Source organism: Arvicola amphibius, chromosome 4 (assembly GCF_903992535.2).
Source record: "Arvicola amphibius chromosome 4, mArvAmp1.2, whole genome shotgun sequence".
NCBI lineage: Eukaryota > Metazoa > Chordata > Mammalia > Rodentia > Cricetidae > Arvicola > Arvicola amphibius.
In genome coordinates, this window is record NC_052050.1 from 74,471,467 (window position 1) to 74,490,510 (window position 19,044).

Here is a 19,044-nt window from a genome sequence, read left to right on the forward strand (position 1 = left end):
ATATATATATATATATATATATATATATATATATATATATATGTGTGTGTGTATATATATATATATATATATATATATACTGGTTGCTATTCTGAGAAGATGACGGCACTGAGGAGAGTGGCTTATATGGTTAGAGATGGCAGGAAAGAAGTCGGCTCTGCTGGATGAAGAGGTTCTAAACAGGAGATTCACTTTTTAAAAAATGGTTTGGGGCTGGTGAGATGGTTCACTGGTAAGAGCACTGGCTGCTCTTCCAGAGGACTGGGGTTCAATTCCTTGGACCCACATGGCAGCTCCCTACTGTCTATAACTCCGGTTCCAGGGTATTTGACACTCTGACCTCTGCTGGCACCGATTATTGCATGTGGTTCACAGACATACACACCGGCAAACATACACGTGAAATATATCTTAGTTTTGCTGAATTCGACCTATAAAATAGTGTTGGTCTGATCTTATGATTCTTTGGATTTTGCAGTACTCAGGAACGATGGAGTGAATGTTCTTTCCTTTGATACTAAGGGGTCTCCAGATTTAGTGAGCAGGGGAAGGAAATGAGGATTGGAGTCACCCATCTTTTATAGTATTTAACCAGCTAATATGCATCCATTGTGTGCGCTGTACCCTTCCTGTCATATTTCACAGGATGACAGTAGAAACCCAAAGAGGTGCAATAATTCGAGCTCAGACAGGCTAATGCGACCCGACCCATATCTGGAGTAGTACTTAACAGGAAAGCGAAATGGGGTATGTTTTGCTGTCCTGTCCTTTGCCTCCAGCACAGGTTGGACAACAGAGAATGTCTGGGAACTTTAAAATGCAGATCTCAGGGCCCACACCGGAGCATCAAACACCCTAGGTTGTCAGTTAAAGTATCAAATGAGCTTTTGAAATAAACGGTTAGTTTTTGTACTGTCTTCACAAGGTTGGCTTTGTTTTCGAATAATTTGTCCCTAATTGTTTATTTTGTTGACGTTAGACCTCAAATTCAGAAAAGACAGTAAATGTCAATAGGCGGAGCGAGGCCTAAGTAGGTCACGCCTTCGGCCACGCCCCCACTGCGCGCCACGCCCCCTGCAGCTTTTTGCAGCTAGTCGATGCTGCTCCCTGGTGGCCGCGGCTGCCCAGTGCGGTCCCTGAAGCAGCGGCTGCGGCTGCGCAGTGCCGCCCTCTGCCGGCCCCTCTCCTTCCTCCCTCCCATCGGCCTCGGCTTGCGGGCCTTTCAAACATGGAGGAGCGCGAGTGGGGGGCGAGGCCGGCTCGCGCCGGCAGCCCAGCCAGCCCAGCCAGCCCGCCCAGCCCGCGGCTGGACGTCAGCTCCTACAGCTTCGACCCGCTGCTGGCCCTGTACTCGCCGCGCCTGCCTCCCATCCCCTACCCCAACGCTCCCTGCTTTAACAACGTGGCGGAGTACGAGAGCTTCCTGAAGGGCGGGCGCACCGGGCGCGGCCGGGCGCGGGGCACGGGGGAGCCGGCCTCGGCGGGAACCTCTACCGGAACCTCCACGGGAGCCGGGACCGCCACCAGGAGCCGTCGCCGCGCCGCGCCCACCCCAGATCCCGAGCGCATCCAGCGTCTCCGTCGCCTCATGGTGGTCAAGGAGGACGCGGACGGCACGGCCGGGGCTCGACGCCAGGGCCCCGGGCGCAGCAAGAAGGTGCCCCGCAATGTGCTCACGCGAATGCCCTGTGAGTGCTGCGGGGCGGCGGGAGAGCAAGGGAGGGTTTGCAGGGGTTCTCTGCAGGAGACTCGGGGGTGGTAGGGGCGCGGGGAGGGTCGCCTGTGAGTCACAGGGGCCTCTGCACGAATTGAGGACGAGGGAGAGTGATGACCCACGCGGGAAGATCTACACAGGCCGTTGATGTCTGGAGGAGTGTTCCCCGGTGGAGAGAAGCTGTAGAGGGGCTGCGGGAGTCGTGAGGCATGCGGAGTGATTGTGGGGCTTGCACACAGTTTGGGGAGCATCAGAGGTCTGCAGAAGTGATGAGAGGTCTTGGGGACCACTGCAGGCAGATGGTCAGGAGACATACGGAAGTTGTGTGGAAACACACACTGCCAGTCTTACGGTGAGTGGGATCTGAGGGCCAGGAGGAGAGTGAGGCAGTGGATCTGTTCTCATAGCACAAGAGACATTTCATATCCCGGCATGGGAAGTGACAGCTCCGCCTGGGGTGCCGTTTGCAAAATTGCCTGCGGGGACTTGATCCACCTCTGTTCACATTAACTAAATCACTACTGTTGGAATGCTGCAGACACAATGCCACCAACACACAGGTGCCGTTTTACAGCCCCTAGCTGGCTGGGGCAGTATCTGCCAGGCTCAAGTTGCCCCAGTGCAGGTGGTTTAAAATTCTGAAGGTGTAAATGGCACAAAGGAATTTCTTGCAGCTTCCTAATAGATGCTCAGGGTGAAGCTGTAAACAGCAAAGGTTCTAATGTGCTAGCTGGGTCTTGTGCAAATGGGCTAGAAACAGCCTAGGGTTATACCAAATAATTCTGACATCTGCCCTGTGAACACAATGACCTAGTTAGCCAGTTAGGGTGTCTTGTAGCCTACTAATTAAATCGTTACAATGTTCAAGTGACTTCTTTTCGAATAGAGGAGTGAACTCGGCAAGAGATTTTGTTTTGATGTTCCTAGAAATTTGTTTATTAAGAGAGAAATATCCTGAAAAGTTGTGTGCTGCTCCTGGTGCCTTTGTGGGAGACACATGGTACCAAGCCTTCCCGTGGAGCTAGGATTTTTCAGAGCTAGCTTGCACAGCAGTAGCAGAAGAACAGAGCGTGCACTGCTCTGGAAGGAACCATTGCAGTGCCTTCTTTTGCCTATGTGGTTTTGCGCTGGTCGCTTGTTGAATTGCACCCAAGGCTCCCGGTGCACATTTAGTCCCATTTATTCCTTTTACTGCTTCACTACCAAGAATTGTCAAGGGAAACACTTGAGAGTGGTTCTGGTTTTTCTGTTAGGACTGTGTGAAGACCAGCTCCATCTGGTTCTCTTGATTAAGTTCATTTCTGGAGTCAGGATCTCAGGGTTAGCCCACCCCCCCACCCCCCCCACCCCCCCCACCCCACCCCCCCGTCACTGGAAACGTGAAGCAGTTGGGAGTACCATGAGAGATAGGTAGATACCACAAAGAATTACTTTCAGAAAGCAAGCAAATGATTAATTTGTCAAATGATTAATTAAGTCAAAGGATTATATTTAAGGAGTTTTTTTTCAAGGGTCCTCTTTAGGACTTAAAGTTAAAAAAGGACATGCATAAAAAGTCTTCAAAAATCAAGTTATATAGTATGCTTAACATGTTGCAGAGGTTGGCCCTTCTCACACATGTACAGGGTTCACCTTGGTTCGAACACTGGCTTCATCTCCTTTCAGCTGTTGTATTTTAGGCACATCCCACCGCTGGCTGGACCTGACTTTCCAACATATTGATGGAAGCAGTAGTGACATCTGTCTGTTTGCCGTAAGGGTTAAATTGATCAACAATTTGAAACCATTTGCAACAGTGACATTCTCTAATGGGGAAGGTTTCCACAGTGTCTGCTGTCACTATCTGTAGGATGTAGTGGTGGTCATTATTATTTCCAGGTTGACATAATTAAGGATCAGAATACTTGTAACTGCTGCGTGTTGGCTCAGTGGATGGCTAGATAAGTGACCTTGAACAAATTACTTTGCTGCTGTGGAGCCTCTGTAAATTGGAGATGATTGTGAGCGCAGGAGGACGCGGCCTTCCCTGAGGGTGCTAGAGACAGCGCACCAGAAAAGAAGGTTAACTTTGTGGTAGACCTCCACTGACAGCACTCCTCAGTATTTTGTTTACCTCTTGAACCAGCTGTGGTGAAAGTGAGCATTTCAGTCTGTTCATGGCAGCTGTCAGAACCTCCCAGAGTCCTCTGTAGCCCAAACTGCCCAGGCAGCCTGTCAGGTCAGGCGGGGCAGTAGGCCAGATAGGAGCTTCTGTTATCTGTGTGGTCCCTGAGCCCAATGGTGCCTTGAAGGCCTTTTGTTGCCACTCCTGAGGTTTCCGCTGGGGAAGGTGGTGACTGGGCCCTTTTTGCTCCAGCGCCTCCACCTCAGAAACTCTGGAGCCATCAACCATCCAGCCACTTCCACAGTTAGGAACTGTTCTTAGGAACTATGGTGACTTTTTTTTCCCTTGAGGCAATTTCTCTATGTAGCTCTGGCTGTCCCAGACTCACTCTGTAAACCGGGCTGGCCTTTAACTCACAGAGATCTGCCTACCTCTGTCTCTTAAGAGTGCTAGGATTAAAGGTGTGCACCACCAACACCAGCCAGCTGGAGCTAGGGCTACTTTTAAAGCTTCATATCTGCCCAGGGACACTTTGTCTCAGCCACCTGGGACCTGTTACCTCAGGCCGTTGTCAGTCTGGTCACAGAAATCTCTGTAGCTCATACCTGTTTGATGTGCTCTCACTTCTGCTCCTCATACTGACTGACAACTGCCACTTTGGAAGACTGTGCTTCAACTCTACAATGTCCTCCTATAATAGCTCCAGGAGACACTACTTCAATTCAACAACCTCTCTGGGTGACTCCACCCATCTTACAGATGTCCCCAGATGTGGGAGGAGGATCACCTCCTCTACTCATGACATCCACAAACATGCTCAGTAAACTTGCAGATCCTGTGTGACCGAGCGCAAAGTTAGCGGTTAGTAGACTGGGGGCCATGCTTGTGCTATGGACACGGCCCTTGCTATCCTCTCCCCCTCTGTATTACCCTCTTCTGCTGGAACACTCGGCTCAGGTGAATCTTCATCTGATGGTTTCATTGTCCACTTGTGCTCTTTATCTTGGGCAGAGCAGGCAGACAGTCCTGAGGACACTAGCCCTAGGCACACCCAGCAGCAGCTAGAGGGTTGCTGGAACGTTCCAGAGAGTTGCTGGGAACAGAGATGTGCAGGCTGAGCCAGTGAAGAACCGAAGGCGTGCTGAGATGATGAGTCTGTGGACAGAGAAGGGCAGCTGAGAGCCATGAAGATGCAGGCACTGTATCCAACAATCCAGAGTTATTGGTACCGGCTGGCTATGGAGGTGTGGGCCTAGGAGAGCAGTCCTGGCACCCTAAGCTTGAAGTTGCTGAACTAAGAATCCATCATTCATGATTTCCATCTGAATACAGCAAAAGCACCCTCAGCCTGTTGGGAGCGACAGCACCTGTGTGTAGGTAGTGAGACTTAAATGACATGAGGGGTGGCCTGACTCGCGGAGAGCCTGCAGTGCAGTAATGAGGAGGATGCTGTAGCTGGTGAAGGGAGCCAGGAGACCTGGAATTTGCCAATCAACTGGTAAGATTCTGGACCAAATTTGTTTCAGTAAGAGTACTGGGAATACTGGGAAAGTCTTTTTTTTTTTTTTTTTTTTTTCTTTTTTTTTTTTTTGGTTTTTCGAGACAGGGTTTCCCTGCAGTTTCTAGAGCCTGTCCTGGAACTAGCTCTTGTAGACCAGGCTGGCCTCGAACTCAGAGATCCACCTGCCTCTGCCTCCCGAGTGCTGGGATTAAAGGCGTGCGCCACCACCGCCCGGCTTGGGAAAGTCTTAATCCCTGACAGTCTATGGCTTGAACTTCTTGCTAACCACAAGCAGAGATGGCAAAGCTCATCTGGAGTTGGACAGATGTGTCTCAAGAATAGTGGCAGTAGAGAAAGAGATTTTGGAAGAACTTTCTTCCAAAAAGAAAGTTGGAAGAACACATACACACACACACACACACACACACACACACACACACACACTTCCATACAAAGTCTAAGGAGCCTGACTCATGTCCATTTGGAGTCTGTCGTGGAAATGGCTAGAAAAAAATGTTCAGTGTTAGTAGAATTGAAGGAGGCTCCTTCTTGCCTTGCTAGCGTGTTTTCATAGGTGGTGCTCATGTTATATTTTGACCACTTATGGAGAGAAAAGAATGCTTTCTGGAACTACAGCTTACTGAATCTTTGGAAGAAGAGAAATCAAAAGAACTTTACCAATGTAAGCAAGATCCTTGTGTTGCCGTTTGCTTAGTTAAGGTGCATGCTAGTTCCCTCTGTTTTAGGAAGCTACATTAAGGCCCCTGGTTTGTTCATCTGAGAAAGACAACTGCTTTGTGAAAGCGTGTGCCTGGGAGGCAGGGCAGTGCATATGTGTGCAAAGGGTCTAACACAGACATTGTGATGAACTTAATGAATGGAATAGAAACCTGTTCCCAGAAGTGATCTAGAAGGTCACTAGTCCAATTTCATTTTACAAATGAAGAAACTTGAACTCATAAGGGAAAAGTCACTCACCGGTGTTATTCTGGGTAAGATCTGGATGGTGCTGATTTTGGAAAGCCTGTGACATGCACAGATCCATGTATAGGCGTGTGCATGCGCATCCACACATACACGCTTATCAAGGGTCCAAAGCCATTGCCAGAAGACACGTCAACGACCAGCAGCATTCTCTGCTTCCCTTCTGAGGCTGCTGTTTCTGTCACTGTGAGGCCACTGTCACTTTGCCTCCAACTGTACCAGGTTACCTAATTTCCAATCTGGCTCAGAAACGCCCACTTGCGTCTGTTGAGTCATTTCCTTCCCAGAGGATTTTCCTTCGTTTGTCACAGTATTCATTTCTACACCAACTCATGAATGAAGAAATCGGTTATCTGAACTCAAGTGCAAGGCTGTTCTCTCTTATACCCCTAGCAAGAATCAAGTTTTTGTTTAAAAATGCATTGAGGTCTTTTGGGGAAATTTTTGTTTATTTGTTTTTTAATATTCAAACCAGCAGAGCACAAGAAATAAACTGACAAGAAGAAAAACCTGTCATTGCCCCAAGGTTTGCAAGAAAATGTCTCATTCTAAAAACGGAAGCTTTCCTGCCCGTTATTTCTTCTTTGCATAGTCACAGTGGATGTTCACAAGATGCTTATTAGGACTCTCGAGAGCCAGATGCTCAGCAGATGCCCTCAAACCATCAGGCCCATTTCTTCCCAGCATGGAGATGTACATTGAAATACCAGGAACTTCAGGAGCTCCTGCAGGCTATACATCAAAAAGCTATTCTACAACAAAAACAAACATTGCTCCACAGTGCCATCCTGAAACCTAATATTGTGTATGAGAAATTGAAAAATAAAATTTTAAATTTAAAAAATATATAATTCATCTTAAAGGCAGACATAACAACGTATTGATTAAACTAAAATAAATAAAATTATAAACATTGAAACAACTTTACATCTTCTGAACAGCTAGGCTTGAATTTATAGAGGTCTGTGTGGCTCTGCCTTTAAGCACTGGGATTAAAAGCGTGCACCGCCACACCCAGTTCACAATTTTGAACTTCTATGGCACATACTATAGAATTACTCAGATGAACAACTCTCTACACCTGTAGAAATAAGTATAATGGTCATATTCTTAAAATATGGTTTTATTTTTATATTTATTTTTGTTTTTTTGAGGCAGGGTTTCTCTGTGTAGCCCTGGCTGTCCTGGAACTCACTCTGTGGACCAGATTGGCCTGAACTCAGATCTACCTGCCTCTGACTTCTGAGTTTTGAGATTGAAGAGGTGTGCCACCATGTCTGACTTAAAATGTGTTTTTATTTTAGTGAGGAACGTTTAAAAGGCTATTTTCTTTGAGGGGATAGCATGGATGTAGAGGCAGTATAAACCACAGCTTCTTTCCCTCAAACGCATGAATTGGCTTTTGGTTCACGAGGGGATTGGCCCAGGTATGCAGTCCACCAGAATTGTCCTGAAGAACACAGGACTGAGAAGAACCCAACTACTGGTGCGAGCATTCCCCTTTATTTCTTTTTTTGCCTTCAGACATTTTTTTTTAAAATGATGGTACATCTTAGAATCACTGTCATGATCAAATAGAGGAGACATTTATAGATAGTGAAAGACTTAGATTTGCGTCATGTGTGTGTCTTTTCCACAGTCTGTTGGAATCTGGCCTCTTTCTGAAGTGTGTTGGCTGTGCTAATTCTGCCATTCACGAGGCTTCTAGTGGTAAATGTAAAGTTGCCTTGACTGTACCAGGAGTGCCCGGTGGCCCTGACTGGCCTGCCGCTGAAGGCGGGTGTTGGCCATTGCTGACCCAGGCCTTCTCTTGTTTCAGTGCATGAAGGCAGCCCCTTGGGTGAGCTCCACCGCTGTATCCGAGAGGGAGTGAAGGTCAATGTTCACATCCGCACTTTCAAGGGACTTCGGGGTGTCTGCACAGGCTTCCTGGTTGCATTCGACAAGTTCTGGAATATGGTAAGTGCCTATGACACAAAGCTCCTATGTGTCTAAAGGACATAGGTAGCCTTGTTAAGCAAAGCCTCAGAAGACCTCAGAACTGAATTCTTTCTACACCTTGACAGTCACCACTGAAAACAGCATTACTGCTCCTTTTCCTTAAAGCAGGGTGTTCAGCCTGCATAGTTGTGTTCTTCCCTCCCTCGCAGGATCACAGGGCAGTGTGTGGAGAGTTGATTATTTTTTTCATAGTCACATCTGTATGAGATGCTGGAATGCTGCCTTATGAACATTGACAGCCCACAAACAGCCTCCCTTCACCAAACAACCAACTATCTTGTCCTACATGCCTTTAGTGCTAAGGTTGAGAGACCTAACCCTAAGGTATAATTATGTTATCATTTAATAATTCTTTTTTTTTTGAGACAGGATTTCTCTGTGTAGCCCTGGCTTTTCTAGAACTACCTCTATAAATCAGGTTTTAGACAAAGTCTCACTATGTACTCCTGGTGGAACTCACTATATAGACCAGGCTGGCCCAGAACTCACGGAGTTTGCCTACCTCTGCCTTCTGAGTGCTGCCATTAAAGGCATGCATCACTATGCCTGACAGCCACTCTTCTGTTCCTGTCTCAAAACCCAAGGTGCGCAGCTTCTGTGGCCTGTGACACCCGGGTCTGACTGCTGACCTCCTTGAGCACACACACCTGTAGTGGAACCTGGCCTCAGACTTGCAGCCTTTCCACCTTCCATGTCTGTTCATGGATGGGCTGCCCGTTCTGCTGTACTGTTTACAGATGAAGACTGAGTCCAGAGAAGTTGGACTCATGCCAGATCTTACTGTTAAGAAAGTACAAGACTTTAGCCTGAGTCTTTATGACTCCTAAAACTCTGCTTTTATTGTTCGTTTGTTTGTTTGTTTGTTTGTTTGTTTGTTTGTTTGAGTCAATGTCTCTTATTATGTAGCTCTGGCTGTCCTGGAACTAGCACTGTAGACCAGGCTGTCCTCAAACTCACAGAGATCTCCTGCCTCTGCCTCCCAACTGCCAGGATTAAAGGAGTGCGCCATCTGGCTTGAAATCCTTCTTTTAATTGTTACGGAATTTGAATCCTAGTGGCTTCACCATTTAGTAACTCCTCCTAGCCTCAGGTTTCTCATTTCAGAAAGAAGACTCACATTCTGTGATGATTTTATTGTTGATAAGAGCCAAGTTTCTCTGTTTGTCTTTCCGGACAGGATCTCACTCTGTAACCTGGACCCCATTATGCTGCCTAGACTGGCCTTGAACTTACAATAGTCATCCTGCCTCAGTCTTCTGCCTGAGATTACAGGGGTGAGCCACCATACCTGGCCCTGGGGGGAAGAATTATGGAGAATAATTATTGTCAGTAGTGGTCATAATTACTATTTCTTTAGATGTGTAAGGTGAGTTTGCATTTTTCAGAGTAATTTCCATTGTATTATCTCATTGATCTTGACAGTTGTTCCTGTGAGGCTGATGCTGATCTTGCTGGTGAGAACTGCCTGGTGAACCTCAGGCTCACTGAAACAGGAGGATAAAGGAGTAGGCATGTTTCTTAGCATGTGGTTTACAGCTGTTCTGCAGCATAACCACCTAGGGTTTCTGTTTAACAGTACGCATGGGAATCTCTAATAGCTTTGGAGCTGATGAGATGGCTCAGGCAGGTAAAGTCACTGGCCAACAAGCCTGAAGACAAGATTTGATACTCAGATCCCACTGATAGAAAGCAAGAACTGAGTCCTGCAGATTGTTATCTGATGTCTATGCCCACGTGGAAGCACACACGTGTAGGGTAAAAAGTCCGAACTTAATTCCAGGGCTTGAAATCCCACCAGTGGTCACCCTGAAAATCTCTACCCTGGAAAACTCCACCCCCAAGAAACCCTATATAAGTCTACCATGTACGGTAGAAGGTTCAAGCCTGCTTCTGGATCCTAAAACCCACCAATCCCCAAGCTCAAAAACTCACCAATCCGTGAGCCCGAAATTCCTTCCACCTAGCCCCAACCTGGAAATCTTCACCCTGGAAAACTCCACCCGTTAGGAAACTCCATGTAAAACCTGCCTCCTGCTCAGTTCCCTGCTGCTTCTGGCCACTCTTGTGTCTCTCCTCTTATGCAATTTCTTTTGTGAGGTGTGTTGCGCGGTGTGACATTGTTGTCGTCCTTGGCTCCCAACAGCCAGGATCTTTCCCCACAGAGCTGTAACTCCTTCATTGGGAAAGCCTTCCCTTCACAGCTGTAACTCTTAGATTGGTTTTGTGACTTGGATAAGCTCTTCTGCCGCCTGAGCTCCTCCTCGGGGGCTGCTGCCTTGGGACCCTGCCCCTCATCTCCAGTCCACCTGCAGCACACACACCTTCCCACTCACTGATCGCAACTCTGTCCACTAGTGGCACATTCTCCCTTAAGTTGGTGTAAATGATTCCCTGAGTCCAAGGAAGAGACTGTTGAGCGTCTGGCACCCCTCTGGTACTCTTGGAGGCAGAGGTACCCCAATTAAGGCTATAGCTGGCCCTCTTCACCTGACTCCCCCCGCCCCCCGCCGCTATAATCTTGCAGTTTCCTTAAGCCCAACTGGGATATTGCCCTCCTTCCTGCCCCCCCTTTCCTTCTCTCCCTCAAAGCTGCCTATAATCTCACACCTCTAGGCCCTCATGGCTTTTGGACTTGATTCCTGATGGGTTCCTGTTAATAAGACCCCATCCCTGAGCTCAGTTTTTCATTGCTTCTAGGCAAGCCTTCAGGCCTCCTCGAAAGCTCCAATATCAGGCACCGAGTCTCTTCATTGGGCTGTTAGTCATGATTCCTGTTGAGTGCAGTGATAACCCAAGGAATGGCTTGGTCTTCCTGGGTACTCCCTGAATTTTGGGGACTACAGCCTGCAGTGACATTTTCCCCTCTTGTCCCCCCCATACCTATGCATGAGAACAGTGTCTTTGGTGCCCTCCCATTCTCCCCTTGCGATGCCCTTTAGGAAACCTTCAGCCTCTACACCTGGCACCTGACCTGAAGGCCCTAAGTTGTTTGTCCTTACAATCAAATGTAGCCTTACTACACTTAGATCATCAGCCCAAACAGCCTTCTAATGGCACCCCAGATCCAAGTATATTTAGGACCTTTACAAATACTGAGATCAGGAAATGGAAAAATCTTCCCCATCCCCTATATTCAAGCTTTCTCTTTCTTCAGCTCTAAGCTCTGTTGTTTTTGTCTGGTCTCCCGCCTCACTGTGTAATTGTCCTGTCTTTTAAGTCACTGTTGATGGATCTGTAAGTTTGTTTCAATGTGGGAGCCAGAGCCAGGGAGGGGAGAAAGTGAAGGAGTAGACCAGTTGCCACATACACACCCATGTACACACACACACACTGCATCATCCTGTCTATAGCCAGGACTCAGACATTCCCTATCTATAAGGCTTCTCTGTTCTCAGTTTACTGGGTTCAGTTTTACAGGTATTCAGGTGTATTAGGTAGGAGTGGCATTAGACTGTTGTTTTGTGCTGTCCCCCTTCAATTAAATACTGGCTCTGGAGTCGAGGTATGGCTTCCTCTCCTCTAGACCCAAGAGTGTTTGTTTAAAGGTTTCCTCTAAGATCTCTGTCCCATATTGGGTGAGCCCCCTGGCTCTGTGACAGAAAGGAGAGGAACACAAAGAGACAGTGTTCCCAATGGGGACCGTTGCTACTCACCTCAGCCCTTTTGGTCTTTTTTCCTAAAGTAACAACAGTCTTACCTCAGGATTTGTAAGACTATTGTACAAACTTTGGAGTTCTGGGGCTGGAGATGTTGGTTGGTGGTGAAATGCTTGCCAAGCCCTGAGCCAGATCCCTTCTTGGTCCCTCTCTGTTGTTGTTCTGTTTGTTTGTTTGTTTCTCTCTTTAAAGGCATGTGGTACCATGCTCCAGCTGTGTAAATTTTCTCAAGATTTGTAAGCATATTGGGCATAATTTTAAAAATCTATAAACTCAGCCAGGCGATGATGATGCACGCCTTTAGTCCCAGCACTTGGGAGGCAGAGGCAGGTGGTTCTCTGTATGGTCAAGGCCAGCCTGGTCTACAGAGTGAGTTTCAGGACAGGCTTCAAAGCTACACAGAGAAACCATGTCTCGAAAAACAAAACAAAAAATGTCTGTAAACTCTGTAATGAAAGGGTTAACTTAAAGCTTGTAACACTGGAGTTGATGGTTAAAAAGCCTGTACATAGGTAATCTTAAAGGAAATGTAACTTGCTGTAGTCACCCCACTGGGATGGAGGCAGCCACATGGCTGACAGCCATCTTTGCTAGAGTTGGAAAGGATGGAATTTGCTATATGACTTCACTCCCATCTTGGTTAAAAGTGACCACATAGAATAAGCCAACCACGGAAGAATCAACTCCTCCTAGCTATGACGCTCAAACCGGATGTTTAATAAGGGATTAGAGCTGCACCCTCGTGTACTCATGCAAGAATGTACCTCAGCTGCTAACTGAAATTTGTAATGCAAGAGTCACCTAGGTAGTGTTGTGTTAAAAAAAGGACATGGAAGGGCTGTGGAGAGCAACTGAGGCGTGGCACTGTGTGGCAGGACTGGGGTTCCTAGAGCACACAGGAGAGGCTGTGGTGAAAATGCAGCCCAGTTGCAGTGAGAGTCCAAGGAAGTGTGTGATGGTCTGAGGATGTAGGGTTAAAAATCTGAGATCAGAGTTCCAGGGCTTCAAAACTCACCAGTCCCTGGACTCTAAATCCCACCAATCCCTGAGTTTAAAATCCACCAGTTACTGAGCTTGAAATCCCACCAATCCCTACCCTGAAAATCTCCACCCTGGAAAACTCTGCCCCCCAAAATCCTTATATAAGTCTTCCTCCCACTCAGTTCTCTGCTGCTTCTCTCCTGAGCAGAGGCAGCCACCCTCCGTGTCTTTCCCAGTAAATTCTTGTGTGAGGCTTGTTGTGCAGTGTGACTTTGTGGTATTCCTCGACTTCCAATGCCAGACTTCCCCTAAGAGCTGCAGCATTTGCTTTGGAGAAATCCTTTCCTCAGAGCTCTGTCCACCTTCCCACAGACTCACAAATGTAAAATACTTTTTAGCTGTGTGCTGGTGTACACTTTTAATCCAGTTCATCAGGGCAGAGGCAGGCATAGCTCTGTGATTTTGAGGCCATCCTGGCTTACAGAGAGAGTTCCAGGCCAGCCAGGTCTATATAATGAGATCCTGTCTCAAAAAGGGGGGGGGGGGAGTTAGGATAGAAGGGGTAAAACAGAACCAGCCAAACAAAAAAACTTCACTTTTATTTTAAGAACAGCCTTATGCTTGTATTTTAATAAGCTCTCTGCATATTTTTGTGCACTGAAATTTCTGAATACCTACCATGGGGTTGTAAAGGCCTTGCCATTGTCAAAGAAGTTCGCCTAATATGCCGGAGGAAGCTTGGACATCCTAGCAGCTGCATCCGACTTTACCGTCTTGTAACCAGGCTGAGTCACCTGTGTAGTTTCGTGCCTAGACGCTCTCTACCTTTATCAGTGCCACTATCAGTAACACCCTTTCCCCTTTCTTCCTTTGGGCTCCTCCAGGCCCTCACTGATGTGGATGAGACCTACCGTAAGCCTGTGTTAGGCAAAGCCTACGAACGGGATTCTTCGCTGACTCTCACAAGGGTAGGCAGCTCCCCCTGACTCCTGTGTGCCCACCCTGCCTTCTAGCTTAGATGTTATGGTCACAAACCACTGCCTGGGAACCAGGTGTCCACATCAGAGTCGTAGTCCCTCCCTGCATGCTTCCAGCAGATCCTAAAGCACCTGCTTTTTACCTGCATATGTGAGCCACAAGTTGCCTTCCAACTTCGTACCGCAGATATAAGGGGAGCCTTTTCTCTTGTCATAGTTATCTGAGTTTTGTCTAGAAATTGAAAAGTGACCATTACCTTTATTTAAAAAAGTCAGTGCAAGCTTTCACAAGCCGTAGCTGAGGACTCTGCACTTGGCATTTGGCAGTCAGATGGAGGTATTCCACAGCTAATAGTTATCACTGCTTTCCTTATAGCTATTTGATCGGCTGAAACTCCAGGATTCCTCCAAAAAGGAAGCAGATTCCAAGTCTGCAGTTGAAGACTCCACCCTGTCTAGATACTCCCAGACATCCACTTGGAAGGTGGCTTCAGTGTGGGGACGAGGAGACACTGACCGGGGCTCCTCCCACCGGCGCTCACGCTCCGTCCCCTCCTCCCTGCAGGCATCTGCGAGGGAGGGGTCCAGGTCTGAGCTGTCAGGGAGGACTACACGGACAGAGGGGTCCAGTGCGGGAGGCACCTTCTCCAGGGCCACCACCCTTTCACGGGGCACATCCCGAAAGAAAAAGAGAAAGCCCAAGGTGGATTACCAGCAGGTATTCACACGGCACATAAATCAGATTTTCATTCGAGGCGAGAATGTCCTGCTGGTTCATCTCGCACAGTGACCAGCTCAGCCCCACTTGACCCTTGGGTTTAGAAGTAAAGTGCATGACCTGTTCCTTTGCCGTACCCTAGTACCCCAATCAAAGTGTGAGTCACAGGGGTTCCCACTGGTTCTGCCCGTACAGAGGACAGAGCTGGCTCACCCTCTGGAAGCCGAGTCAGGGGGAAGACTGGTCAGCAGTCCTAAGCAGGCAGAAGCCATCCACGGTGTATCTCTTGCCGGGCTGTCCTGGTCTACTCCAGAGTCTCAAGTGTAAGCTGTTCCCTTTGCCTCAGGGTCATAGCACGAGTAGAATCCACTCCATGGAAACTGTAAGAAACGCCTGAGAAAGAATGATTTCATTTCTAAAAGCTAGTGCTCGAGCACCCTGAGTCTGACCTAAGAACAACAGTGTAAATCGCCCGAGAGCCCTGCACCCATATCTTGGAACTGACCTTTGCTCTACATCATTCTGTCTTGACCAGAAAGTGACATTTCTCATCCTTGAATATTAATAAGGTCTAGGAAAATTACCAGTGTATGCAGGAGTGAAGCTCAGCTAGGTGACCGCTCTAAGTAGTCCGTGGAGACAGCTCCGCTTTGATCCCCTCTTCTCGTGGGAAGGAAAGCAGAAGCTTGTCGATCTTCCCCTCACCAGAGGTGGCCTCTGCACATGGTGTACCAGATGGGACTGTGCCGTGCTTGTGGCTCGTTGTCCTCTCCGACTCCTGTGGCATGGTGCTAGTGTGCATGTGCTCTGTGGTATCATCCCGTGTGTCGTGTGTCAACTGTCCTGATGTGACCTTCGTGTCTGACCGCAGAGAGTTCTGCATGAACTCAGTAATACACATATATCATGTGGCTGAGAGTCCCCTTTCTAGGCGGGACTGGGTGGTCACTGTGAAAGAGGGTCATATACTTTTCTTCCCTGTGTTATGCCATTGAGGTTCTTAGAAATGAATGGGTGTGTCCTAAGGGCACCTTGACTCCCATTTAAGCTTGAGTGACAGGAATACCAAAGGACCCAGGGATGCTCCTACTTGAATTCTATCACCGTATGCTTTTCAGTCACAATACAGAATGGGCGACATCTTGACATAGACTGTTAGGCAATGTTGATTTTCAGAATTTTGTTTATACTTGCTTTATGTTAAATAACTTATGTTCCGAGTAAAAATAAAAAATAACTAGTCAAAATGTATGTATGAATAGAATGTTTCCCCTGCTGGGTTTGTAGATAGCAAGGATAAGCGTCCTGAGACGCAGGCTAAATAAAGTTCTGTTAGCTGGACCACTGCCTCATCAGACAATGAAAAGTGAGCAGATGTGCCTCAGTTTCCCCATCAGACACCTACCTCACCAGGGCGTTGTGGCAGAATTCTAGGAAGGTGTTTTACAGCCTCTAAGCATATCTAAGTGCCATGAGTAATTTTCCTCACTCTCTTGCATAGCTCAGTAAACATTCTTTTATCCTACGAGCAAGGCGGGTGCTATTTAAGAAAGGTGTCTTCCCAGCTGTCATCTGCGGTCCTGTAGCCATCCGCAGAGGGCCGTGAGAACTGAGCAGCTGTGTCTCATGGCCTGTTCTTCCCTCCAGAGAGGAGCTCTTCTCAGAGGAACATCTTCATTAAGGAAAGAGTGACTTTCTTTTTGCTGCTCCCCGACATCTCAGCCCCTGCTTTTCAAGGGTATCTGTTGTGTGCATTGTTTCCAGAGGGGCATTTGTGGGCTTTTTGTCTGTTTTCTGTTCACCTGCTTTTATTTCTCATCGTATCTAAGTTTGAAGGCAGGGCAGATGCACTGAGGGCTGTGGAGGCTTTGGGTACAGCCCAGGCTCATGACTCTTGTCTTCTGATCTAAATTCCCTTCTGCCTCCTGTGCCGGGTCTCTGTTCTCCAGTCACTCATCAGGCTGCAGCGCCTCCATCTCCACCCGTGTTGCCTCTGTGGCTGTCCAGAGCTAGGAGCTGTAATGGATGCTCTTTTTTCCTGCCTATGTGGAAATGTGCAATCAAGAAGAAATTTCTGTCCATCCTAGTGACCCTCCTGACTTATTTTACACATATGCTAGTTTCATGTTGCTGTATAACTCTCCCATATTTCTATAAGGATTGATTTATAATTTCCTGCTCAACATGACAGCCGTAGCTGTGAAAAGTCTGTGCTCTCCCTTTAGATCGCCTCCGCTTATCTGTTTAATTTGGACAGTGATCTGAAATGAATGCTCGCTAGGAAATGTGCAATTTTGTGCAAAGCATGGTATTTATTTTTCAATAAGTCAATTTAATTATTGCCTTTTCTTTATTATTGGAAAATTTTTCAAAAATAAAGAAAAATAGGTTGTGTTCAAAAAATAAAAGAAAAATAAAGAAAAATATTGCTGTTCAAAAATGCTGTCACATAGATTATAGTGAGTCACTGTAGTGACTGGACTGGGCTGGTTGTTTAGTGATGGTGCTTGGTGTTCAGAGACCCTGAGTTCAGTCCCTGGCATGAATGAGTGAGTGAATGAGTCCATCAGTCAATAAAAGTTGCTATGGAAACAGCTGAGAAAGAAAGACCCTGAGGAAAGGGGTTGGTGAGGCCGAGTACAGAAGACTCTAGAAGACCCCTCCCTCTGAGGAACCCCATGAATCGGGAATGGAGTAGAGCCTCCTCGCTGGTGTTCTGTGGGGATTAGGGTTTTCTTTTGAATAAACAGTTTTGATTGTTCAAACTAATTTTTAGACACCTAAATAATTCACGAAATATTCCTGTATTCTTGTTGAGGTCTTTTCAGGAGTGTTTGGCTTTGTTGGGTGGTGGTGTTGCCAGCAATTAGTATGGCCAGTAATTGGCTTGGTTTTTTTTTTGGGGGGGGGGGGTTAAATTTTTTTATTGAGCTATATATATTTTCCTTTTTCTCTACCTTCGTCTCCCCTCCCCTCCTACCCTCTCACATGATCCCCATGCTTGCAATTTACCCAGGAGATCTTGTCTTTTCTTACTTCCCATGCACATTAGATCCATGCATGTCTCTCTTAGGGTCCTCATTGTTGTCTAGGTTCTCTGGGATTGTGATTTGTGAACTGCTTTTCTTTGTTTTATGTCTAAAAGCCACGTATGAGTGAGCACATATGATATTTGTCTTTCTGGGTCTGCGTTACCGCATTCAATATGGTGTTTTCTAGATCCATCCATTTTATTTGGGTTTTCATTTGTTTATTTTCACTTTGCTTTGTTTTTTTGAGATAGCGTCTCACTGTGTCTCTCTGGCTGGTCTGAAATTCACTATGTAAACCAGGCTGACTTCAGACTCACAGATCTGCCTGCATCTGCCTGCATCTGCCTGCTGAGTGCTGGGACCAAATGGGTGTCCCACCACCCCGTCTCAGCTAGAAGTGTTACAAGTTTAGCCACAGTTTTTGTGGAATTTTGAATAGAAATTACAAGTAGACAAGCATCATCTCCTGAACAAGGTTGTTAAAGGTTCCTGCTCGAGTGTAAGGGAGACAGCATCACAGATCAGGGCCCTGGGTGACGTCCGAGGACTACGTCTGCAGCTTAAATAGACAAAGGAGGCCAGGTTCCTTCAGGCAGTCAGCCATGCACAGACGCCAGGATTTCTGCCCATATTGCGGTGACTGATTTGACAGAGTGGTCTGCTCGTGTCTGTTGGCTTTGTTTGTGCTCAGCTTGCAGAAGCTCCTGGTGGTGCTCACACCACCACTTGGGATGACCACATGCTGGTCAGGTTTGGACATGTTGAGCACCTAGATTACAGGAAAGCTGGGGAAGGAAGCCAGCAGCTTCTGAACCTGGTCTTGGGTGGAAATACTGTTTTGAAAGTAGCCTGCATTAAATGGGCAATGTTAATGTGGAAGTAGGAACCTTTGCTGTGTCCTGTGGTTAAGATATGGCTGTCGGAGCCCTGCCACATGCCATTTTGTGCCCATAGAGCTGTTCTTGTGCTCCACATCGGCACAGCTTTGACCTGAGCTGTCTGTCTTAGTGTCCCCGAAGCTTGAGGTTTTCTTTCTTAGGACCAGCAGGTGACTTGTGAAATGCTTAGCTAGTTAACTTCTGAGTCAGGGGATTTGGAGCCGTCTGCACTATCCTTTTGCCTGGTGCTCAAGTCAGAGAGCATTTCAGTGTGGATGCCCAGGAACCCTTGCAGTGAGCTGCGGTCAGATCAGGAGCAGCCCTGTTTGTCTCGACAGAGAAAGAATGCCCCTTCAGAGGTTGTCAGGTCGCGGTCACGTCTGAGCTGCCCTTAGTCCTCATTGGCCTACCAGAGACCTGTGCCGACACTTCTGCCCTTAAAGAAAAAAGAAATCAACCCAGCATGGTGCAAAGTGGGTGTTTGTGTTTCTGTTTGCA

General features: G+C 47.3%; 1 protein-coding gene across 1 annotated transcript; it reads left to right on the forward strand.

Annotated features, from left to right (window-relative positions):
- Positions 1-1,228: 1,228 nt before the first annotated feature.
- On the forward strand, positions 1,229-17,584 carry Lsm11 (LSM11, U7 small nuclear RNA associated). The gene is made up of 4 exons (XM_038326778.1): positions 1,229-1,688; positions 8,123-8,262; positions 13,826-13,909; positions 14,295-17,584. The coding sequence occupies exons 1-4, from the start codon at positions 1,229-1,231 to the stop codon at positions 14,706-14,708; spliced, it is 1,098 nt and encodes a 365-aa protein (XP_038182706.1). The 3' UTR covers positions 14,709-17,584.
- Positions 17,585-19,044: the final 1,460 nt, after the last annotated feature.

Bases quoted from the DNA above. Each gene is read 5' to 3' on its own strand.
- Lsm11 (XM_038326778.1), top strand. From the start codon at position 1,229: ATGGAGGAGCGCGAGTGGGGGGCGAGGCCGGCTCGCGCCGGCAGCCCA. The intron at 8,263-13,825 runs GTAAGTGCCTAT...GGGCTCCTCCAG, and splicing joins TCGACAAGTTCTGGAATATG to GCCCTCACTGATGTGGATGA. The intron at 13,910-14,294 runs GTAGGCAGCTCC...CTTTCCTTATAG, and splicing joins CTTCGCTGACTCTCACAAGG to CTATTTGATCGGCTGAAACT.